At 43.2% G+C, this 25,974-nt stretch overlaps 1 protein-coding gene across 4 annotated transcripts in view; it reads right to left on the bottom strand.

The window, feature by feature from the left end:
• The window catches only part of MYO1C (myosin IC), a 65,009-nt gene that overhangs the window by 20,592 nt on the left and 18,443 nt on the right, over positions 1 to 25,974 (bottom strand). For 3 of the 4 annotated variants that reach the window (XM_075168763.1, XM_075168765.1, XM_075168766.1), the window contains 2 exons: positions 2,566 to 2,721; positions 1,866 to 1,981 (listed from right to left, as the gene is read on the bottom strand). In XM_075168763.1, the coding sequence (XP_075024864.1) occupies positions 1,866 to 1,981; positions 2,566 to 2,721 (272 nt within the window). Of the gene's footprint in view, positions 1 to 1,865; positions 1,982 to 2,565; positions 2,722 to 3,908; positions 3,969 to 25,974 lie in introns of all 4 variants that reach the window. The other variant, XM_075168762.1, reaches the window with a different exon arrangement.

The raw sequence follows: 25,974 nt of genomic DNA, 5'->3' as shown, positions 1-25,974 counted from the left end.
CTAGCCTTAAACTAATTTTGACACCGGCATAGCAATATTGAAGTATTTTGGCTTTCTAGAATCAGTTTAGAATAAGAGAAGGAGGAAAAAAGACACCTGAAATACTGTGAAAGGAGAAGCACAGAGTACTACACTACTACCAAGAATTTCAGTGCTCCTCAGAATATTTTTAAATGCACAAATAATCAAAATAATGCAATGTTTTTCAATGGAACGATAAAAACAGTTAACAAAAAAATACCGCTTTCCCAGTTGGATCAGCACTGGTATTCGGCACTGCAGCTCTCAAGGGTTTACTTATGAGCTGCACGTTTTACAATTTCTTATGGGACTAGTTAAAACAAGAAAGAGAACAGCCTAAGTAATAATCAGCTACTTTGTGATTTAAGTCACTGTGTAGCACATACAGGAATTAAAGCAGAGCTGCTTAGCGCTCCATGTTATACGTGAGCATTGCCATCATGCTCAGTCCCGTAGCTACTGCACGCAAATAAAAAGGTAGCCACAGTCCCAAAGATCTTCCAGAGAGTCACAAAATTCTCACCAAAGGACAAAGAAGTGCCCCGATCACAGATAAAGGGGCTGCACCCAGGCCAGGTCCCTGCCTGGAAGGCAGGACTGAAGTAACCCACCTGGCAACAAGAAGGCGCAGGCAGGAGCTGACAGCGGGGTTAAGGCTGGGGGTGAGGTGGAGCCTGCGGCCGGAGCTGCTACCTCTGCACCCTCCCAGCTGCTTCCCCAGGAACTGCCTGATGCCCATTTAAGCCTCCGCCAGTTACTTTCTGGGGGCAGATCTCTTATTTGGGGCGCCCGCACATAGACACGATGTATTGACACATCTAGATCAAGGGGAGAACTTAGCAGGTTTGAATGCAGGGTTTTTCGGGTTTAATCGTCCCCCATGGAAGTCCACACAAGAAGCTGAAACACTATAAAAGTCACATCTTTATCACAACAAATACAACTTCAAGTGTTCAGACTTTCCCAAATAATGGTGTTTCTCTCCTTCTCTGTGCTTGCAGCGCATTCTGTTTTGCTTACTCTCCTGGGCTATGTGCCAGTAATAAGAAACAATCCAAATAGTTTGCTCAAAAATAATACCACTTACTCTTCCAAGACCTCTTAAAAAAAACTTAAAAAAAAGAACCACCACAAAAAGCCTCCAAGAGGTGCTCAGAATTTGGCCCTTGGCTCCAAAAGAAAGCATTTCGGAGCCAAATGTCCTCAGCTCTCAGTCATCTTTCTCTTTCAGTCTGACAAAAAAAATTCAAATGCTTTCAAAAATAACTTTAAACCTCTAACTTTTTTTTTTTTTTAAATGGGAAATTGGGAATGCTCACCAGGCCAGACCATGTAAATAAATACATTCCTTGTTCCAACAGGCTCACGGTATCTTAGCAACAAGGGAAATACCAGATAAATATTGGTCAGGCAGTAACAGCAGAGGTAGGAAAGAAACCACCGCACGTATAGACACACTCTTTCCCCTAGTTAGCCCCGTGCTGAATGAGCGATGTAGCAGCAGGGGAAGCTCACAGCCCCGACACGCAGACCCCGAGTAACCCTGGAACAATGAACTCCTGTCTGCCAGGGCTGGGTAAGCAGCGCTGTTCCTCCAGCCAGGAAGGAACCAACTCCCTTTCCAAATACTGCTCTTGCAAAGGCAACTTATGCTCTTTGGAGAGAGGAACAGGAATAGAAAGAGCCGTACACCACACCCTCCGAAGGATCCTTTGTATCCCTACGGTTTTTAGTGCTGCATCTGGGAGAAGGAAAAGTCCTCTTTGCTTGTTTTCACGTGTCGTTATTGCACACGCCTGTGTGGGAACGGCACAAACTGCACTGTTTACCCACAGGCCACTCACAGGTGAGGAGAAACTTCATAGAAGCTGACGCCACGGTATCGCTCCATGTTCTGTTTACTGTAGATTTCCAGTTCCTTGTATGGATTAACAGACACCAGAACCGAGCCAATGTACGTCTGCAAAAGAGAACACAAAGCAGAGAGGTTACAGAAGGTCTGGCAGCAGATTCTCCGAGAGCCCAGGCTGCTCTGAAGGCCGTATGTTGTGGACAAGGGCTGCCTGCGGCGGTGCGCTGGGGGTGCTGCTGGGGGCTTCCAAAGAGGCCAAGGGACCTCTCAGCGCAACGAGAACGACTTTGCAGGAGTTATGCTAGACATGTTATCCTTGCTGAAAAAGCAGCACCTACAGGTTTAACAAGCAAGAACACTGGATTATTTCTGATACACCATTTGGGATCAAGTTCAAGCCTGGCGTTGCTGAAAGCCCACCACAGAGTGAATTCGTGAAGCGGAAGGATGTGGCGCAAGTTGGATTTTCAGTGCTGGCAAGACCTCAACCAGAGCACTGCAAATGAGTCCCTATATCTGTTAACGTGACAGTATCCCAGACTAGTTCTGACACAAGCAACCATGGTCTACTAAAGCTGATACCACCATCTCCAAATCCAACTGTAGAGCAAAGCTATGGTACGTCTTCTGTAGCAAACACCCAAATTCAGGTCACCGATGAACACTTTGGCTTCTGTCACTCTGCTACTCACATAAATCAGATTCTCCTTGAAGCGCTTACGCAGATTTTCAATAAACGCTGCTTCACTGGTGAAGTTCTCAAGCAGGACAAAATCCTGCACCCCCACACGGTCGCGGGCCGTCAGAGCGCTCTCCATGGTCAGCCGAATGCCGTTAGTCCCCGCTCCCTGCAACCAAAAGCAGAGGAAGGTTGGGATATCTGTGGTTTTGTATGCAGCTCACTGAGTCCACAGGAACGATTAACCACAATCACCCATGGACAACCTATAAACAGGAGAGGATATTGGAATAACCCCACTACTGTTGAAAACGCTAGTCAATGTATACTAACACTTTATCAATTGGTTTATGCTAATTGCTTTGATGGAAGACAAGCCAGCATTAGGGAAAAATTATTGCTAAATTTCCAATCACTTTAAAGGAATCAATCAAACAAACAAAACATTTCACAAAAAGAATAAAACTTGGATTTCCTTTCCCAGGCATCCTTTAGCAGGAGTGAGACTGAAATGTGTTCTCCTCCCTACTTTTCTCTCTCATTTCATAACGGGAAGTCGTTTCGAGGTAAGGAATCTTTTATGACTAATGATGATTCATCTCATGAGCAAACAGCTTCACGTTGCTGACCAATTTAAAAGCTTTAGCAAGATACCCAATGGGAAAATTCAGAACTAATGAGAAATGGGCATTTCTGCATCCCATGCCACTGAATTTACTGTGACACTAACATCTATCCCATGTATCAAGCAACTTCTATTCCCTGATCCTCTTTTAAAGGTTACGTTTTCAATGTGCTGTGGTTCAGACACAATCATTTTTGGAAAACACAGGTCTGCTGACTTCTTACTTCACTCAACCTCATGTACTAAAACAGGGAGAGGAAATGTGCACCAAGTGACTCAGTCGCTACTTGCAGGGAAAATTTCTACTAAAGGCAATTAGACCCGACGGACAGACGATGTACAAGGCATGGAAGACGAGAGACGCTACAGAAATCAGAGACAGGGGACACAACGTATTAAACCATTTGCCTCACATCCGTCTGCATTTTCTTACCATATTCTTAAATCCTTCTTACTTTGCAAACTCCTCACAGCAAGCACCCTTCTCCTAAATCATTTCCCTAAAGCACTAATGCATTTCAGAGTATCTGCTGTTATATTCTGGGATGTTGCCATCACTGGCAGAAATGCCACTGGACCTTGTTCCTAAATGGGCTCATGCACTAATAGCAATACCCAGGCACCGTCTCCTGTATTAGCGTTACAAACCAGGAATGCCGGACCCCTGCTGCAACGCTGTCGTCCAGCCCCAAAACCCTGCACAACGATGTAGATGATTTTTGCTGACTCACGTTGTCAGGTAGTTCCTTTCTGCTCCTTCTCAAGATATAATAGTGGTCAGAGCACAGGGGCTGATGGCGTGCAGGGAAAAAAAAATAAAAACAACCTTGGTCAGAAGAAAATTTAGCTTAAGTTTTGTTAAGCAGTAATAAAGGCAAGACCCACTGAAGTATAAATTTGGGCCCAAATGGGTGCAAATTCCCTCAGCCTGCAGTTGTTTAGACTTACCAATCATCTGCAAATGCAAGTTATAATTGGCTTCCTTCCTGAAAGCCCAGTGCCTGGGCATAAGTGATTGCATCAAATTACCAGCTTTCAGAAAGAAAAATTAGTTCCTTCAACTGGCTACTGGGAATTCTCAAATCTAGATCCACTCTAATGGCTCAAACACCACAAAGCAACACCGTTTTAATTTCCCTTTTTATTTTTATTTTTTTCCAATTAGTCTCATGGTCTGGAAGGCTTCATTTCTAAGCTTTGAAAGATCCAGTTTGAGAGGAATTCTGCAGATACTGTCGTAAGGAATCTCTTTAAAATGCCCAAAACCTTCCAAGCCAATTCCTCCACACCTTCAGCAAAGTGCCTTGTTGTCTTCTTCTCCCCTGTTTGCCAAGGTGAAGAGGAAAGGGATAAGCCCTGGAGAAGAAAGGTGGTGAGATAAAGAGTAACACTGGCGAAAGAAATAGGGACAAATCACACAGAAATAAACTCTGCCTAGAAATTAGAATCCTTCCATCAGAGCAGCGGAATCCTGGAGCAGCTTTTGGACAAGGTAATGGGAACAAAGGCAAAACCAAAAGAAAATAACTAGTTTTCAAGTGGGTAAGTTTATGAATACAGTTTTAAAACACAGCTGCCTCAAAAATGACTGAGGAGAAACTTCCACCCTCACACGGTTAATCCAAGTTTATATAATCCCAAAGACTTTCACAGAAAACGTCACTTAGCAGTTTCAGCAGCTCTTTCAGGAGCCACTCCCTCCAGCTCAGGACAAACTGATCCCAGCTGTACACATACAGCCTAAGGAAGAAGCAATCTATCCTACTTACAACACAGAAAACTGCACTTCGGCCGCCTCCTCTGGGACAGGCATTTAAGGCTAAGTAGCTTTCAGTTTCCTCCACGCTTTTTTCTTCTCATTCAACTCCAACCTCTCTCCGTGAGAACAAAATAACTACCTGAAATTTTCAGTCAGTTTGAAAAAAAAACCACCAACCAACTAAATGCAACTTTTCAGCAATAATTAAACGTGACCAGGTTACCTAGTTGACGCGATGCAGTCGGATTCTCCAGAACATAAACTTTAATCACAGTGTTGTACCCTCCCAAGCCTAAGTTCAGTGCAAATATAAACATCAGTCATAAAACCACAGCACAGCAATATGTGCTTCTCTGTGCCAGCATTTGCTCATTTGCTTTATTGCTTATGTCCAAGTCTACCACCAACTTAAAATGTCAACATTAACTATTTGACTGCTAATAACTTCAACAGATGCAATGTAAAAGGAGGTGAAAATAAATCCTTTTTGCAAAATAGAAATAGAACTGTAATGCAGAAGGAAGAAAGTGTGGAGAGAAGACACTATTTAGAAAAAATATTCACAATGATGACCATATGTTCCTACTGAATGATGAGTGTGACAGTAAGGCACTGAATAAATTAAAATAACTAAGATGTTTGTTATTTTGTGTTAGCAGGCAGACATCAAATCTGGTGGCTGTAAATTAATGCTAGAAAACCCAGTCTGGGGGGTTAAATATGTTACAGTGAAGCTAATGAACCATTAAAGCAGTTTGCCTATGGACAGGACTGGCTCCCTTAGCCTCTCTGCAGTGGATAGGTTTATCTCTGCCAAAACGCCTCCGGCTGACGTTCTGTTCATTTACAACATCCTCTGCTCTGTGCTATGCAAGAGATCAGCTTGGACAACTCTGGAAGCCCTGTGGCAGGGAGTATGTATTCCAGGTAATTAGGAGAATATAGGCTGTAAGGGTCTGATTAGACCCTTCTGTGTGAAAACCAGTTTTCCTTGAAGCTGCTAAGAGAGCACAGTGGTAGACGAGCCGTTCTGACAGTGAGAACACAGGCGAAAGGACCGTCCCAGCTGCCCTCCGTGCAGCTGCACCCTTTGGCTTGCACTGGCTCTAGTACTTGTGCAATAAGCTAGACTGGAAATCGGACATGGATTACAACTAACTCAGATTTTTTTTTTTTAATTGTTTTAATCCAAGTCGTTGGCTCCACTCGTAATCACTCGCAATGACCGACAGATACAGTGGCACAAGATTGGGACCCACGGCGGAGTCGGGCAGGAGCGAGCATTTCAGCAGCAGGGTCAGCTCCTGCCGTTTTTAAGCGCTTGTGAAAGTACCACCCTAGAGGCAGGTTAGGTGCAGTCGAACGCTCACCACCGCCAAACCGAACACATCCCCTCCTTTGGTCTTTGCCTCCCTGGCGTGTGTTAACACAAGCAATTACCTGTCTCTAAGCCAAACCAATGCAACTCACTAAATGAGCAAAACAAAGACCAGGAAAAAAGAAGCTGGCAGTTTTCTGTCAACGTAGTGAGCTGAATCACCTTGCCACGGGATCAAGGTGAGTGTCAGACCCAGGGCAAGGAGGAAGGGAGCACAGGTGCCCTTGCGACAGTAACAGGTAGTTAGGTTAGCTCAGCCATGTGCAACTTCATCCTGCCCATAGGAAACAACAGGAGGACCAGGCTAAGAATCCCAACCCTTGTAGGATATACCCTGCTAATGCCACACCCAGCACAGGCTGCAAACAGGGAATTGCAAAAATCTGAGCAATCTCCACCTGATCTTAGTGCCTGTGGGCTTAGGAGTGCCTGTCTTCTCTCAAACTGGCCTTTTTTGCCTTACTAAAATCACTGTCCTGCTTGAGAGAGTACGAGCTGACTTTTGCCACTTACCACCCCAAGGTACAGTTCCAAGGGACTCATTCCCACACTATTTTAACCCACTCTTTACTTTTAATCTCTTCTCCAGAGCCGTCAGCACAACAGTGGCTCACTGCCAGGAAAGGAAAAGCCGTCACTCCTGAATGGCAGGGACCAAGCCAGTGCAATTACCAACGCGGTACTACTTCCACATGCCTTTTTCTTCCGTGTGATTAAATTTTGGGAAAGACTTTCAGCTCAATGCAGCCTGCAGAGCCAGGTTTACATTGGCTGAAGTTCCAGCCTTTCTTTGTATTCATACAACAAGACCAGAAAATACCCTTCACAAACAACTCCTGGGAGTACAAAAGCGCTCAAGACTATACCAAAGGGTTTCCTAAACTGAACTAGTAAGTCTCTGACATGTTATTGTGAAGGTGTAAAGAAATATTTTTCTTTTAAATGATGCTAAATGCCAAAGTATGATAAAGAGTTTCCTCTGCTTAGGACTTGGGAGATCTCATACACCTCAAAAATGAAAACCAAGACCTTTTGCTCTGCACAACAAAATCCAAAGTACTTGAGTCCCTCACTCACTCTGAGCGCATCAGGGAAATTTTCTTTTGTGAAGGAAGATGGAGGGCAACTCTGCCACAAGCACAGGAGGTCAGGGATGATGTGAACTGAGCAAGAACTCCCCCCCACTGCTTTGTCCATCGGCTGGTCTATGGCCGTGCAATACCCAGTAGCCCAACGTGTGTGTAGGAAGGAGTCTTTTATGCCAAAATTTCCCAGCCTTGCTTTTCCCAGAGGGGCAACTGAAGAGTCTGTTGGCACAGCAGTTCCAGACACACCAGCGCTGCTGACCGCCGAGAGAACAGGCAGCACCTGGCAGCTCAGGCAACTCTCATTCCTTCCTGGAGCATCCGTGAGTGACGCACGGATGAAAACACCTGGAGCTCTCACAGTGAATGGTCTTATACGGAGCAGGAAAGCTTTATCATCATCTGACTTAGAAAGAAAGTCACACGATGTAAACAAGATTTCTGCTTCAACAGCTAACAATGTATGTTTTCGTATTTTCCTCTGACAATGCATTTTTACAATTAGCTAGTATCCATTCAGTAGAGACTTGCACTAAAACGACCAAGGGAGCGGGTGCCTTACGGAAAGAGGCAGGCATCTTTATCTTGGTATCAAGTGAAAGATGATTGATCTGCAGGTTCCAGAAATAGTTACAAAGCCGGGAACGGAAGAACAGGCAAGAACCAAATGTGAGTGGGAAGGGAAATTCAGATTAGATTCTGGAAGACAATAAGTCGTCTGAACCAAGAACGAACTTCTTGTGGGGAGGTGGCAGTTAAAACACATTTGTCTCCTGGATAGTATGACATTCTTCACTGCCATGCCAAAGCTACAGGAAGGAAAAAAAAAAAATCCTCTGATTTCTACTCCACTCTACAGCCTGGGAAAGGGTTTGGACATGGCATGGGCTAGACGGCAGAGCAGACAAAAATCAACTATTTTATCCAGTGCCTCAATTCCTGAGGTGCAGAATGGGATAGCTTTTCTCTCCTTTTACATGGAGAAAGCAATAATGAAAACAACTGAGGTGGACCTGGACCAAGGGATCTTAGTCAAGCACTTGGCGCCTGCCAGCAAATCCCTGACAGACTGAAGTGCAGCCACTTAGGATCCTCCTCCCTTTTGCCGCACTGAAAGTTAACTGCACATTTTGGACACAGAAAACCCTGTTAGTCAACAGCTGGGTTGGAAAGAGGGTTCCCTGAGAGGTAGCTCCGTAGCTCATGTAAAAATCCTCTGCAACCAACCACATGGATTTATCTGCGCTTTCTGAAGCCATCTGAGCTCAGACAGTAATTTATACAACCCAAGTCTCACGCATTGGACTTGTTTAATGAAAAATGAAACGTTTTATTTTGCTTTTAATTATGTAAGCCTGATGAAGAATGCAGTATTTCCCACAAGGTGGTAAGCTGTTCCGAGCAGACAACTTGGGAAAAATCAGAACTGTCAGATCAAATGAAATCAAAACCAGATAACAACTCTGATGACACAGACTACTAGAGTTAAAGGGGACAACTTCAACTTGCAAAAAAGTTACCATGTCAGCAGCTGCCACTCAAGGACCATTTATAGCAGAATCAGTTTTTATTCTTGGTTCTTTCAGAGCAATACATCACCAACAAAGGAATGTCTGGAGTCAGGAAGCACTTGCCCATGCTCAGAACCTGGTTCTCCTTCTCCGATACTTCCCTCCCGATCCTAAAACACATGTTGAATGGATTTAACTATAGAATAAACTATTCAAAAAATTATATTAAGGAGAGAGAATTTGCCACTTCCTTGACTAATTTCTGTAAACAATTTATTTTGAAGTCTTCCATATTTTAAGTACGGACAAACCAGAATACATTAAAACATAAAATAATCCAAAATATAGGGTAGGTAAGGTTATTCTGCTCTCACAAAGATTTGCTATGTCCCCACTAGCAAACTGCCTAGAAGTTAAAAGTTCTGCCTCCCTCACTTTCCAAGCTACAGAACCATTTAATCTCCCACCCTAAAATGCAAAGCAGAATGGGAAATGTGAGCAATATATCACACTATGTGCATTATTTTAAGTATCTATTAAATGCATGTAGGTCGTGGGGAGTTAGAACTGTGAAAGCAAAAACTTAATCTTTTGAAAAACAATAATGCAGGGTGTGGATGTTGCTGCAATTATGACTCTTAATATATTAATCAATGACATTTGACACTTGCAACATTTAGAATAGTAAGAATCCACATCTAAGGGGCTCAAATGTAAATTAGAAATGCAAATTATGATGGACCAGAAACCAAAGAAAGCCATAGAGATTTGCATGGCAAGCAGGTAATATAATTTGTTCAATGTTTATAACATAATTATATTTTCTAGACTTTATTTTTTTTTGGGAGGTGGGAAGTAAGTTAGGAAAAAAGAGAAGCCATTAGTAGTGAAAAGAAAAAAGTAGTTATAAGAACTGATTTGAAGGAGAAGAAAAATGTTTAGCCCTAAGAGGGGATGCTGATATTTCAATCAACAAGCTAAGTATAAAATAGCAGTAAGAAAAATGAACTAGGTAAACCAGAAAGATCACTAAGGCTGGAAAAGTAAATACACTGAATTTCTATATTTAGGGAGCTGACATTTTTGCTCCTGAACAGATGACAAAAGCTGTTGCTAGTTAAAAGATGTTGCTGATCACAGTATACACAGCAGTACTACCTGTAACCTCAGGTCACAGGCCTGTGCATCCCACAGTAGCTTCAGAAGACAAACAGATGGCATAAAAAGCAAAAATCCAGATCAGCACCCTTCCAAGAAAATTTTGCCATTGACTTCCAGATCAGACCGAGCAGGTGAGAGGGGAGCAGAAACTCAAACACTGGCCTACAGATAAGAATCACGGCAGGCACTTGCTCCCCCCGCCTCCCAGCTTGCAGCGATGGGGTGCTGACCCTGCGCCCTTATTCACTGTTCTTTGGTAACTGCTGTTGTATTTCCCGCTAAATGCACACATCCCTTCGCCTCTCTCGCTGCAAATACTGCGAGTCTCGCATTGTTATCCTTGCAGCACTCTGGCCTTCCCCACACCAGACGTTCCTACCTTCTCCGCCGGATTCCACACGCCCCACACAAGCATTTCAGACCATTATGTCTTTCAAAGATAGTAAAACTTTCCAAATAGAACAAGCACTCCAGTGCATTCCCAGGGCACGCGAAGGGCACTTCCACACCCACATGTTCTCTCAGAGAATATCAAGCACCACCCTAGACAACATCACTGCTTATCACACTCCCATATAACACATCTAAACCCCTTTCTCTATATCCACCGCTGTACAGAGGTTTGCTGTCCTCCATGCCAACAGAAACCCAAGCACAAGCCTCTCCAGCGCTGTCATCTCCACCTTCAAATGCACTGCCACAGGGGGGAACTAGGCAGGTCCACCAGAAGCTCCGCGCTTCCCTTCGTCACTAAGACCCTTTCTCATGCAGTGGTCAACAACACTGTTTGGGAAAACATGCAAGGATCTCCAGATTGAGCAGGTATAGGATACTCTGGTCCCATGCTAACTCTTCTTCAACAGTCAGAATGCTTAAATCTACAGACATGACGTTTTCAATCCTTCTCTTCCTAAATTTGGTAAGTTTACCAATTAAAGCCTTGAACATTCTTATCCAGACAAAAGCCCACATACACTCTTTTTTATAACGTCCCCTCAACATCTTCCAGTGTCAGTGAATTCCATGGCCCGGTTATGCGTTGTATGAAAATAATCTTTGCATCTCTTTGGCAACTTTTAACTTAACTGAATGTCCCTCTTCCTATGTTACAACACAGAAAAAGGGAGGTCACAACCTGCCCTCTCTGTGGCACTATTGTATATATTCTTTTTTTTCCTCCTCTCTTATTCACCTCTTTTCCAGGTAACAATCCTAGTCTTCTCAATCTTTTGCCACATACTCATTTTAATAAGTTCCCGGTGGTTGTCCTGCAATGCAGTACGCAGACCCAGGCTCTCTGGTTGCCGCTAAAACATGGACAAAGTTTTGCTAAAGTAAATACACCCTGGAGGAACTGAGTGGCAATGAGTCCTTAAGCAGGTATTTCCTGCCGTTCCCTAGGATGGTAGCCACAGAGAAAGAAGCCCATGTCCCTGGGAAGGACACAAGCAGAGCCAGCACCAGTACGGTACATTCACATCCTCATGCCCCTTCCACCCAAGCAAAAGCTCCACCCTTTCTTCTCCCCTAACGCAGTGCACGGCTTTCCCCCTCTCTTCCCACTTTCTCAACTCCCACCTTGGCTTCCTCCTCAAAACATGTATCTTCTGGTTTTTTTATCCTATTTCAACCCCTTTCACATAACTTTCCAATGAAGGGGTCTTTCGCAAAGCAGGCTGAAGCATTTCACTTTCCTGCCGAAACCTTGAAAACTTATCTCCCTTCTTCTCAGACTAGATACACATCTGAAAGCTGCAAAACCACCAGAACAGTTGCATAAATCTTACCGCGCCTCTGAACTTCATTTCTGCCTCCTGCCAGCTCCCACAGCACTTGCAGAGACTTAGTCTAAGCTGCTGCAAAAAGCAGGAATCTGAGGACAAGTTCTCTCTTCTGTCAGTTGCCTTTTTTTTTTTTTCATGACATTTTCGGTGCAGTCAGAACTCCCTCCCTCCCACCAGCTCCTACTGGAGCATCCTGGAGAGGGCGTTTTCCAAGGAGAGGGAGAGGAACTCTCCTCCCCTCCCAAAGAGGAGAGACCGACGTGCGCAGATCATGAGAGGCAGTCCAAGAGAAAAGAAGTCAGCTGTCCTCTGCCTGCAGCCTGCCTGCAGAGTCCCCACTGCCCAATGACAGGGAAAAACGGAAAGAAAAGTAATCACAGGCACTGGAAAACCTGGTGCAGAGCCCAACACGCAAAACCACAGCAAACAGGACAGGACGCGATATGCTCCATTACGGCAAGTTTTTGCACTGAAGCAGCAGCAGCGGCAGCAGCAAGAGGGCTCCCCGAACCCACTCCCAACTCACCCCAACCACAGCAAAATCTCCCGGGCTTACAATTACACTTGTAGTCACTCCCTCAGCAAATCGAAGGACCACAAAGAGTCCAGGGGTAAGACAGTTTGCCTTGTCTGCCCTTGCGAGGACTTAGCACTCTTTATGGAGGTCTCCAAGGTCCTCATCACAAAATAACCTGCACTACCAAGTAAGACCCTTCCCAGTAGGACATAGTCAAGCCACTGTTGGCCTTAGTCTCCAGCCCTTGCAAACAGAAGTAGCACGTTTAGCTGTCTCTGAGGCCATCAGGGTTTGGTCTCACACAAAAAAATTAATGGCCATAGCTACACCAAGAGTGTGAAAAAACACCACCATCCAGAGATAAGGGCATTCTGACCAAAATCAAAATGTATATGCAGTCTTCACTAGCATTAGGTGGAAAGTGAAAGGACGAGAAGCAATGGACACAAGCTGGAAGAAGGGAAATTCCAATGAGATATTGGGAAATTTTTTTCACAATGAGTGCTGTCAAATACTGGAACAGGGGCCCCAAGAAGTTGTGAAACTCCATCCTTGGAGTTATTCAAGACTCAACCAGACAATGCCTGAGCAACCTGATCTAAATTGGCCTGCTTGGAAGTGGGGTTGGACCAGAGATCTCCACAGGTCCCTTCCAACCTAAAATTATTCTATTCTATCAATTATTTTGCTCCTCAATGGTCTAAGCTATGTGTCCATCCTAAAACGAATTACAGGTACAGCAAATAAAGCTACAGATCTGTTACAGACAGCACGCTGCGCTGGCACAGAGCCCAGCACAGTATACCACCCTTCAGGTACTTCAGGTCACAAGAAGCTCACATTATGAGCACACAAAGCTGCTGTCTGGCAGCTGCACAGGAGGCCAGGCAGACCGCTGAAGGAGATGAGTTCTGCCCTGAGCCAGAGGGCCTTCCATTGCCAAGTGACCAAAAAATTAGTCAGCCATTTGATTTGGCTCGTAGCAACTAACGAAGATGATGGATTTCTGTCTGCAAGTCTCTCAACACAGAAAATCACAGTCTGCACAAAGCATATTGCCACCCATTTCTCCTTTACACCACCCTCCTAATGGACCCCTCTCCAAGTGATCTGTGATACGGGACTCTACAATTACCCAAGAGCGTGGCAAATGGCTACAAACTAGACGCAGGTTTATCCACAGCATACAAGGCCCTGCCCACAAACACAAGGCAAAACACCTTGCACCTGCAGTTAAGAGGTCTCAAACACTATGAACTCGTCAACTGAATTTTCAGAGGTCATTTGTGCTAAATGTACGCGACCATATCTGCACTGAGCAAACATCAGCCTGATCCAAACAACACCTAATTTCCCACAAGAACCTTATCAAAATTAATGGGAACATAATCTTTCCTGCTGTGCATCATCTTCTGAAAAGAGACTACTGCAGACTCTCTCTGGCATCTGTTCAAATACTTCTGAAATGCAGGTATCACACTGAAGTCACTATCACACTGAATGTCAGCTATCATCACCAGTTCACTACCATACGCAGGTGAACAGAGGTGGCAGACTGAATAATGCCCTTTTGTCGTCATAAAACTCTTTTGGAGGATATTTTTTTTCTTTTCTTAAGTGGGGAAGGCTTTTCTCATGATCATAGGATAACAGAAGAAAGCAGAAATAAACCAATTCTCTATTTCTAAGGGCCAAAGAGCCTTTTTAGGGGTGTTAGTCTCAGATCAGATATGACTGCAGGACCCCAGGCAGCATGCAGCACTGCTGAGTATCTGCCCAGAACCAACACTTACAAGCATCTCAGTTGTTGGAATCCATTTAAAGTGGTCCCTCGTGGCAGTCATCACCCGAGTTTTGCAGCACCAAAAGGCAGGTTCTCTAGCCATTGAACACGCAGAGCCATGAAATCGTTCCCCAGCTCGCCTGCTGGTATTTCATGACTGACACTATCTGGAGTGAGCTCTGCTTACAGAGGGTTGTTGGGTTTTGTTTTTTTTCTTATCAAAATGCATACTTTTCAAATTCTATTACAAAAAGGTGAAGTCAAGCTTTAAAGTAAAAAGATTTAAATCAAAAAGTTACCTGCTTTACTTTAAAGCTTTTTAAAGTAAAACAAGACTGTGCATGGCCACTACTCAAATAGGAGGCTATTTAAAACCCAAGAAATGTAGCAGATGTTGTCAGTGGTTCGGTGCAGCACTCCTCTCTAATTAGCTCTGACCGAAGGCATTGATCCCAGAGATCCTGCGCCGTGGTGGATGTCATTCGTCACAGGAAGAAGGTGCCAGCAGTTACAAGGATTTGTGATGAAGCTTGGATAACGCTTCTGAAGAGAGCTGTGGTGCCACCAGCTCTTCTGCCCTCATTAGATTCCATCTTGAAAAATTATTCGTAGTACTTCCCAATTCTTGCACAACTATTTGGCATGATTTTTATTCACTTCTTATCGTCAACCAACTGAGGAGTTAGGTGAATTATTAACGGAGGCAGCCTCAGGACACATTTCAGAGGTGGGTTTAGCATTGGTCTATTCAGACCATCGAAAAAATTGGACAATACTCCAAAGTCCTGCTCAGTGCAGGAGCAGGGGTGAGATCAAAGGTAATCTAAGCTACATTTCCCAAACTGAGCCACATTAGCCATTACTGAATCACAACAGCAAGCCCTGAGCCAGGAGTTTTCCAAGTACAATTAGAGCTGGCGGCTCTAATTCTTCAGGAGGAGAATGTTAGTCCTCCATCATAATTTCTTAAATCAGTCTAGTTGTAGCCAGAGTCAATAAAACTCATGTTACAATTCCAAGTTATGTATTAGCACAGAGTTATCTTCACATGAACAACTTCACCTTTCCCCTAGTTTACACCCCCTAACACTTCTCAGAACACATCTCATCACTGAAAATGCCACATAAGTGGAGAATATACAAGAGGCCAATATTCAGAAGTATATTTTTTATACATTTCCCTTGGCTTTTTTATGCAGGAGAACTCTTTTATTTATTTATTCACTGGGAAGACCTTTATTCAAAATGTTTGTTTTCTGTAGTCAAACTACTGCCCAGCTCTTGTTGGCGAGGAAAACACTCCTGCGTGTGGGTTAGCCTAAATTCAGAGGGGGGAAAAAAAATAATTGGAAAGCAGAGATAACCAACATAATTTTGATTTAAAAGATCTTTATCCCGGACTATTAAGGTGATAAAACCAGGCTCTTCCTTTCCAGCAATAGAGCCCAGCCCTTGTCTGTGATTTCTGCTGAGGACGGCTGGCTAGGTCTGTATCACTCCTACAGGCAACTACAGGCAGAGGTATGAATCAAGTTTTCCAGGCCTCACCAGTTAGAAGTGACTCATACTGGATTAGAGCACTGGGATTGCTCTGCTCGTTGCTGATAAGCAGCTGATTCCCTGCATACAATTTCACATTCAAAGCAAGGGGACTGGAAACCTTTCCTGTCAGCCCTGCTCCGACAGGCTCACAGAGCAGTGCGTGACTTGCTAAGCTACACCTGCAAGCAGTGGCTCTACTGAAAAAAAAAGAGTTTGGCCCCATGAAACCGGCATCAGCAAACCAGTCTTCCTCTCTGCAGATTCCACTGCACAATATAAATCTGGAGGTAAAAGATGCTGGCTTGGGTTTATGCTATTAAAAAAATCCATGTGGATCACATCTACACTATTCCAAAAGCAAAAGATGTCAAGTTCATCTATCAATGCGTATCTTTTTTTATAGATTTTTATAATATTCATTATTTCTGCCTTGCATAAGAACTACAGAACAACACACATTCCATAATTAGAAAGCACTTGGCAAAGATACCATGGGAAACAAACCACCCTAAACAGGCCAGGAATTTGAGAGCCCTTCCTCTTGCAGGTCAGAGGAACGTCTTAAACAAAAAATAGAAATTTCTTTAACCTATCACATGTGTCCTGCTGTCCAGACTATACTGATCTAAAACTGATTAAAATGCCATGCATTCTTAAGACACCCTGTAGCAGAAACTGGAGGTTCTGAAGGACATTTGGCCCATTGCTTAGGAAAAAAGCCCTGTTCCAGCAGAGGATGAACATCTGACGGCATGATAACTGGATAAATCAATGCCCTGCCAAAGAACCAAAACTAAATATTGTAAAAGGCTTGATAACGAGGCAGAACCTCTTCCCCATACCCTTAGCTCTGCTAAGAATTGTCTGTTTTCTACCCTCTTTTTGTTTGTATTCATGCATCTCCTCTTTCCCCATGCAGAGAGTAGCCAGCTGTCCCCCAAACCAGTAGTTAGGAACAGAAGCCTGGACACAGGACATTGGTCCCCGGAGACACAACATTCCCAGTCAGTTATGAAACTGCAGACCTATAAAGGTTAAATCAAAAGCCCATTATACTCACTCAAAAGGTGTCTCGAGATGGTAAAGTTCCTTAATTTTACTGCAAACTTCATGACATCACGAGTTCTCCGAATTCTCCGATTCTGTGTGAATGTGTTTGCACGATTATAGACAAAAGCCTAAAACCATGTTAGGTGTGGCCAAAAGGGTTCAAAAACCAGAAGACAAAGAATATTTAAATTATTATTTTGGATTCTAATTTATGCTTTGTAATGCCTAGAACTGTCAATACTGGTTTTGTTTGTTTCAAGAAAGCTTCAACAGTGAGAACATTACACTTGTTTTCTTCCCAAGCTCAGTCTTTCACAAATAAACAAGAATATTACAAAAAAAAAGTGTTACAAAAAAATGAAGACAGAGATGCACACGTCTCCTTGGACTCCTACACTTTCTCTGTAAGCACTATTCACTATTTTGGTACCTCTGATGCATTTGAGAAACGGCAGATTAAAAAGCACATATGCAGCGCTTGTATTTAGTTATGGCTCACGCACACGCACAATAATTCTGGGTCTATGACGTGAGTGAAAACCAAAACTGGGTTAATCTAACAAATTAAGATAAATTTTCCTTGTTGTTGCTCTCTGCTGAACCAGTGAAACAGAAATGGATGACTGGCTTTGACAGTGACCATCAGAACAAAGTCCCACTTTATAATTACCAGATGCCCTTAATATGATGCCAGTTTGTCTCATGCATGTGGCTACTCTCACTCTGCCCCACTCGCACGCTGCCCCGTGTCACGGCTCTGTTGGTTGTTTTACAGGACTGCAAGACAGTCGCCTCTTCAGCTGATTTTACGAACACACTCTACCCATTCTGAATCCAAGAGGAATTGTTGAACTAACTTCAACAGCAGAGTTTAAAAACAACAGTTAATTCAATTTGATTGCTTTGCCCTTACTTTGATACAATCATTTTAAGCAGCTCCCCTGCAGAGTCTGTGGCAAGAACAAGAAGAGCCGTTCCGACGGAGCTGTTAATACAAACAGCCTGACTCAGTTCAGCTGATGTGCATTCCTCCCAACTGACTTTCTAAACAGTCACTCCCAGTGGCAGGACCTACATCTTCCTTTTAAGGGGAAAAAATGTTTTCACAGGAAAAATTAAGTGTTCAAAGCCTGTGCACATCTCTGTGCTTTCAGTGACCAATCTCCTTTAAAAACACGTTCTCGTTGCATGCAAAACAAAAACTTCTCCCTCCTTAATATAAAGTTGTTCCTCTTTTTTAACACAACCATTAGCTTTCTATCGATATCCTGGCAGACTCACGTGAAACATCCTATCACACTATTTTTCACACAGGCCAACATGAAAAAGAGAATTGGTTTTCCAAAGCAGTAGGACCACTAAATCTGAGAGAGAAAAACACGGCTGAGAAAGAACACGCAGAACTTACAGGCTGTAGACAACGCTTTACAGCTCACAGTAGTGGCTGACAGTTCCTATTCCTTCAAATTTCTTTTCCTGCATTTCTGAAAAGAGGCTTAGTGTTAGGAAGGGATTAAGACTGGAAAGCATATCACAACAAAACCTTTTTCTATCGACACTAGATAAGGAAAGAGCGAACACTGGTGCTTTGCCTGCATGTTAGATGAAGGAAACAGGATTTCCCTCGCTACTCCCTGAGCAAGATCCCAAGGAAATGTTTCTAATAATAGGAAATTACTATATAAGGCCAGATCAGCACTAAACTGTTTGCAGTCTGGAAAAGAAGAACGTACAAGAGTAGTGAGGAGGGACACAACTGGCAGAGCAGGGCTCTTCACACATCAGTATTCTCCGGGAAGGCAGCATGCAGTAACCTAAGATTCCCCTCCATAGAGATGGACAGCATTTAACCTGTGACTCTTCTCTCCGGAGCGGAGAGGGGCCTCTCCCACAGCCCAAAATAGAAAACTAAATTTACAATTAGAGCCTTTATGTCCTTTTTCTATCATGCCCCTGCTTTTCTTCATGGGAGGAAAAAGACAGGCAGGATAGACTTTTAAATCTACAAAATAGCTCCTGCAAAGCAAGGCTGAGCACATCGCTGATACAGAAAGGGCAGGAAAAGACACAGCCGTGTCCTACAGCATGACGTGGCCAGTGCTAACGCAGAAGGAAGGCTGACAGCTCCCCTACCTGCCCTTCCCGGGCAGCAGGTCCATGGAGCACAACGGTTTGCTGCTGTGTTTTGTGAACTGGACAGCTCTCTCCTACTCATTTTGTTTTAAACTGTAAAGATGTTGGGCACCTGTGGAAGGAGCCATTTAGCTTAATTTTCAAAGTGTTCCCACATAATTCTATGCATTAATGTCTCGCAGGCTGACAGTTTCAGCAGCAGTTGCATGTAACTACAACAAGCTATGTACGTCTCAGCAAAACTGTCAGACCGACTTCTGTCTGGAGCTGTAACTGGAGCCCCAATGCACACTTTTTACTATCACTTCAGCAGAGGCAAAACCTGCAAGCCCAGTTAAAGACAGATTTTCCTTCTTCTTACACAAATGAAAGGGAGTTCCTACAACACTACTCACAAAGACCTCGTTTGGATAAAGTGATATCACTAGAACATTTCCCTGTGATCCCCAGTGACGGGTATCTTTCCATCTCTGCTTTGTCTTTGGATAAGGCCAGAAGCTCTCATCCCCCAGTGCAGAGAAGCTTGCTGAGCACACACAGTCTGACAGTCCCACAGCTGCCACGGAATTGAGTACAATATACATTCCTAGACAGGTTTATCACCCAGACTTTTTTCCTGACAGCAATAGACAAAATGTACAAATAATTTTGTATCTGTAGCCCTGCTACATCCTCTCTCTCTTCTGTCTACAAATGTAGCCCCTGCAAAGTTGCACAGCTTCTAGAGGAACTTGAGGCCAAAGCCCAGCCAAGATATTAAACGTGTTAGCTGGTAGGACCTCCTTGAGCTAAAACGGTCAGTTTGCCACAGCAAAGTTGGGCTGGGCGCCTTAAAAAATGCAAGCTAGGCTACCCTTATGAAAGACTCATTGACGAGACAGTAAGACAGAGTTTTGACAGCAGAAGCAGTCTGCTAGATCACAGCATGAGGAGCTTCACAGTCCCGAAGAGAACACGGCTGAGATTTACAATTCCCTATACTGCTCCAGACGATTGCTCCAGTGTAACCAGGCTCTCAGGTACGTTCTTCACCAGTTCCTCATAACTTGCCCTTGTCCCCATACTATCTGGTCAGAAAAGGGTGTGCACTCAAGAATGTGTTAAACTTTTCCAGGGCATAATTCTGTCCCAGGAGGATGTTTCATATTTGGCTTATCTTTAGGGACATCTTAATTTCTGAAGACTTTTAAACTGACCTTTAATTTTTGTCCAATTAAATATGTCACATTCTTGCCTGCGCAGCAAGGGGGAAAACAAGTGCATGCAACAGGCAGGTTTTTTTCAAAACCAGTAAACATAAGTGGTTACGACTCTTAGAGAAAACCAACTACAAGAAAGCATTTATATTAAATACCCTTATGCCTCTTTTCTCATGTAATAACTGCTCCGTAACAATTATAAAGCAGAAAGATGGCCTATGCTGGTATTACTTGTGGTCGGTGGTATCTAAAAGTTAATTAATTTTGGGAAAAAACAACACTTGGGGAACTAGCTCCCTGTGCATTTAAGTCAGTACAAAGTCTCAACTTTAAGCCTGGACCCTAATGCTGTTGTCTTCTCAATTTATTTTTCATGCCAAGTCAAAGGATGCAGTCAAGTAAGTTGTTTGTTCAGTTTCAAAAAGTCTGCTCCAGGAGAAATAACATATTTGTCTTGGCTCTAAAAAGTGAGAAGAATCGCAGGTATGAGACTAGGAGTCTGGAAGCAGAGATCAACCATCCCTACTAATGTTATTAATAGGATCCCAAGTTTCCCCCATGCCACCAATGATGATCATAAAATTCTTCTCTAAATATAGGAATTGTCTGTTTAGAACCGCTGACACCAAAACAGTAGGGTTTAGCTGCTTTATTTTCTTTAGTGGGTTAAATCTGAAGCCTAGGGAAGGCTATCTGAATGACATTCTTCGTAATTGTGTAAACACACATCATTTTACAGAAACCCAAATAACAGATGTATCTACTATATCAGACTGCTTTATAGGAAACAACTAAACTTGACTGACTTGTCCTATGCTGTCCTTTTTTCTTTTAATGGACAACTTTCATCACTGCAGTTTTGCATTAAAACAAACCACACCCAAAACCAGACCATTTGGTACTGTGAAAAATAGTTTAAAGAGCAAATACCTCCCTCCAAAATAGCCAAATGAAATTCTTTCTTTTAGTTAATGTGAAGCTTTTCCTTTTCATACAGTCTGAATAACGCTACTGTTGAACTCCTAGTTTGCTGTCAAAACCATGAACTTTTCTGCTATGTGGAGACTGGACCACAGGTAATATCTAGATTATATTAGTATATTCAAGCTTCCAGTGTCAGAAAAATAAAGGCCAAATGGCTAAAATTTTCCTGAAAAGCACAGGAGAGAGGATCACATGTGGAATATATTTCCTGAAATTCTGGGGTTTTTTTTATAAAATAGCTTGTACATTAGTGATGCCCCAACAACTACTCCTACTCCCCACCCCTGTTAGTGTAATAACAAAATTCCTAGTATGGAAAGTTTATAGTAGCATAAAGATGTCTATATCAATATAATTTGTACCCCAAATTTAGGGAAATGTTGCCATGAGCAACATCTCGTATTGGTACAGTGGCATCTGTCACAGGTTTGTCCCATGTAACGTCTATAGGTTCCTTAAGGAAAAAAAACCAACACGCCAATCTGCAAGTATTCTTGCGACATTTTATTCTGATGCCAGAAGCAGGTGATACCTGGGAGAAACGAGTTCTTATTTTCCTTCTGGGTGTGACTCTTTTTTAATGCAAACTTAGCAATGCTGTAAGCAAACTACAAACTACCAAGCGGAGCCAAGTTCTCTGAGCCCAGAAAAAGGGCACATTCAATGCTTTAGACAGTCAAACAAGTGGAGTAGTTTTTAATTTGATGATTTATAAGTGTAGAGTTTACAGGCACAATTTGTACTTCCACCACTTTTTTTCCTCTGTCCCAAACTGACTTTATTGGCCTAAGACAGGCAGTTATTTTGGGACAGTGAAAAGTTATAAATAGGTTCTAATAAAACTATTAGGAACACATATGGTACTGAACTTCTTTCAAACCCTTCTTTGTAAGGGAACAAAGAGCATTTTACATTCATTGTGATGGCATAAGTCCCCTATGAAAAGTTTAAGGAAAAGAGTTTCAACAACAGTCTGGAGTAAAACTACATCATGAACCCAAAATACAAATACCCAATGATCTGTAGAAATTCCAGATTATGCTAAAAGAAATGGCCTAAGCAGTTTCCAAAAGCAGACGAAAGAAAAGTAGACACACAGAGCGCAGACTGGCTATCTGGCAGGGTGTCAGACTTGAGGCCTGGCAACCAACAGGAGCACGTGGGCAGATGATATTGCAGCTGGCTTATGTCTGAACTGCTTCCCTTTACCCTGCCTATTCTGTTGCTTCGGAGAAGGAGGGTAAAAGCCACCAGATGAAGGGTATAGTCTGAGGTAATCTCCTTCTGACCAGTCTGACAGCACCCCAAAGATCCCACAGTGAACAAAGTCTTTAATGTTTTTGCGAATTGCAAACATTTTTATCCCAAAATAGATATATCCTCAGTTAACAGTAAACAGGGAATGATGAGTTGCCACCATGTTGGCAAAAGTATTCCAGGATGCCTGGAAAACAAAGACATCGTTTCAGAAGGACATCCCACATCCACCAGCATCCGCTTGCACTCATCAAACGGTCCAGAATGTTGTTTTCCAATATTCTAAAAATTGATACTCCTATTGAATCAAAACTACATTAAATCAAGATTTTTTTTTTTAAAGTAAAAGAAGTAGTAATCACATTGATGTTAAAAAAAAAAAAAAAATCATTGGCTTGCAACTTAGGAAGCACCCTTTGAAGTGTAAGGAATACCTCGTCTCCAAGACATGGTTTCAACTCCCTGCTCACTGAGGAGAGCTACACTATCCTGCTCACAGCATTTTAAAGATTTTCTGCATTATCAGGGACATAGATTTAATCAAAAACAAAGACGAAATACCCACTAAAGAGTAATAAAGGAACCCATTCCTTAGTGGTTCTCAGGAATGCATGTTCCACATCTGGATAAACATGGGCCTATGCAGTGAATGGAAACATTCATTCCCCAGCTGTGGCTAGGTCCAAATCCTTTCTTTCTCTCTCTCTGATTTACTTATACTCCTACATTGGGTGGTTGAAAAACTGCATAAATCCTGCTGAAGCAGACAAACTAGGTAGTCGCAGGCAGGCCCAGCAATCTTCCTATTGACCCTTCTCATCTACCATATCAACAAAAACTTCTTCTGGGCTGTGATCTCCAACTCAAACGAGAGAACCTGAAGGAATTCCCACAGCTCCTGTTACTTGGGTATAATCAGCTGGTTGTGACAGTTGTGACATTAACAGAAATACCAACTGTCCCACAGCATTCTGTTCTCCATCAGAAGATGAGGATCAGCACCCCTAAGAATAAGAGACAGGAAAGAGGAAGCATCCACTTGTGCTGATGCAGATAATGAGCACATCCTCAAAAAAGTGAAAGGTATCCTTCTGCCTTGGGGCTACCAGCGCGTAGGTGGGAGTCCTTTCCACAAAAGGCCACATCCTGCTAGAAGTGCACGGAATTGGAGGTCTCATGGAAGTTGGGTATCTTTTGGTCTTTTGTTCTGATGCTGTCTGAGCAAACCCTGCTGTCCATGGCAGCCAGGATGATGACAGGAACTGCCAGAAGTCTCATCCCAATGGGAAGTAAACACTTTTTTCCCTCTGATTCGACAGGCATAGATTCTCTAGGTCCCCTTGGGGAAAGAGAGAGATCCAAGGCCATGAGGGAATCTGAGCTCTAACCTGAAAGAAGGGTCCAAGAGTCTCAAGAATAGGTATCTCCCACAGAAAATCAGTACATGTTATCAAAGACTATCATGTAAGAAGTACATACAAAATGCAGGCAGCAACTTTGGTTCCTTTGCTTAAATTTTCTGTTCTAACAGCTCTCAGGTATGGCCAGGGCAGCATCATTTGCTATTGTAGCAACAACATGAGCCCAGCCTTAGCCACTCTACAATAATGAGAGGAGACTGCAAAAAGATGAGAGCTGATACAGTGTGCACGGCAAGCCCTAGATTAACCCTGCTTCTCTGAGGTCAGTGGGAGCTCTGCCACCAGCTTCAGCTGTGTTGGAGTACACCTGTGGCAGGAAAAAAGGTTAAGCTCTTTTAAATCACCTAAAGAAAAAGAAAAGCATCAAAACTTGAGGGTTTGTTTCAGGAGCTATTGTTTGTATGGCTGAACTAGAAAAACAGAGGAACACAGGGAGGTTCATCCCTGTAAATTATTGATCCACTGCTCTCTAGACATTGAAACTGGTAATTAAACAAATGGTAAAAAGATACTTCATCAATTATAGAGGTGTCACTTTAAATTACACTTGCTCCAGGATGAATAAAACACAGAGGTTAAATGCTATGGGTACTTCTTCATGCCGGCTTCTTGTTCAAAATCCCCACTACAACATTTATTCTAATTCTCTTATATCACTGCTTCAGAGCTGCATGCTCTTTGCACATATTAAGCTAGATAAGGGGAAATGAGAGTTTTTGTTTCACCAATCGTTTTCACACAATGTCCAGAAAGCACAGTCCCGTGGTCAGAAGAGAAGATTTGGAGCTGAGACTAGTGGGATCCCGTTGCTGCTCAACAGGATTAGTTATATGGCCGTAAGTCAAGGCCACAGCCCCTCTGAAAAGAGCCCTCCCTCAAAACTCAGACCAAAAAAAAAAGTTTTGTCTACTAACAGTCAGTTGTGAAATCTGTGAAGTCCTGGGCAGACATTTGATACTGGGTCTAATGGTTTTTAGCAAATATATACATGTACACGCCCTCCACAACCTGAAATAACACTGGCAAGCTGCTTCTGAAGCAATATGATGATGACATCAAAGATACCCTTTTAAGCAGAAATCATGTCACAACCATAATGACTACTCAAATTTGATTTATGGTAAGTTTTTATGTCAGGGTGCATGCCTTACTGCATCAAGCTTAAAGTTATCTCAATTTCACGTGTTAAATATTATATGAATGTAAAAGTATACTTGCTCTAATACTAATTTTGAAATAAAAACAACATCCAAAGAAGAGCTTGGCCACCTTGCAATTACTGGCCCAGACGCTCTCTAGAACCATTATTACATCTCTCAAATAGGTTTCACCTCAGGAAAGCATTTATTGAAGGCTGAGTTCATCAATTGATTGAGATAGGTCAGGGAGTATAAATACTCTAAGTGAAAGACCCCATTTGCAGCATAAGCAGACAGCTGAAAAGCGCATGCAAAAAAACCCTAGCAGGTGGACACAGTTGGCATCCTTCACTGTGCAGAAGCAGCAGTGAAGCAATAATGCTAGGAGGCAAGATCAGGGAACCAGAAGTTGCCAGTGGAGCCGAACGATCCCAGAAGTCAAAGAACTTGTGCTTGCCATGGAGAAGTGGAGCAGAAGTGAAGGGATAGCCAGGTGGGAGTTCAGTTCAGAGAGGAAAGAGAGAGGCCAAGGTGATGAACCGCAGGAACATGCTGTGGAAGCCGGAGATGAATGCATCATCAGGTGATGGAAATAGTCAAAGTGGGGGATGAAGGCTGGACAGTAGAAGTTTTGTGAAGGAAAGAACACCAGCTCTTGATCAGGGGACAAAAGAATCAAAAGGCTGAGGTGACTCTCCCTGCCACTCCCCAAATAATGAGGCTGAAGCACAAGGAGAGCAAGCTCTCCTATGGGCCTGATGCCAATTGCTCTATAAGTTTTCCTTGCCTGTTCGAAGGAGAGTTACACAACGTAAGGCTTTATTCATAAGTGCCTGATGGCGTCCTGTGTATACAACAGCTCCTACCAGCAGAACAGTATTTGTGGGAAATGTTAGGAAGAGTGTCTAAGAGAGATAAAGCCTTTGAGTTGCTGGCGAAGCTGCCAGCCCTCATTTCCAGCTTGTCAGAGCAAGTCCTTCTTGAAGTCAGCAGCCTGGAATGAAGAGAATCTGGCATTTGTGCATGTATGTATGGTTCAGACAGTCAGGGCGGAGCGGCTGACTTTAATCATACTTTCCACAATGGGGGGCGGG

Source organism: Calonectris borealis, chromosome 19, assembly GCF_964195595.1.
Source record: "Calonectris borealis chromosome 19, bCalBor7.hap1.2, whole genome shotgun sequence".
NCBI classification, from domain to species: domain Eukaryota; kingdom Metazoa; phylum Chordata; class Aves; order Procellariiformes; family Procellariidae; genus Calonectris; species Calonectris borealis.
The sequence above is the reverse complement of the archived record's forward strand: the minus strand, read 5'-3'. Positions and strand labels throughout refer to the sequence as shown.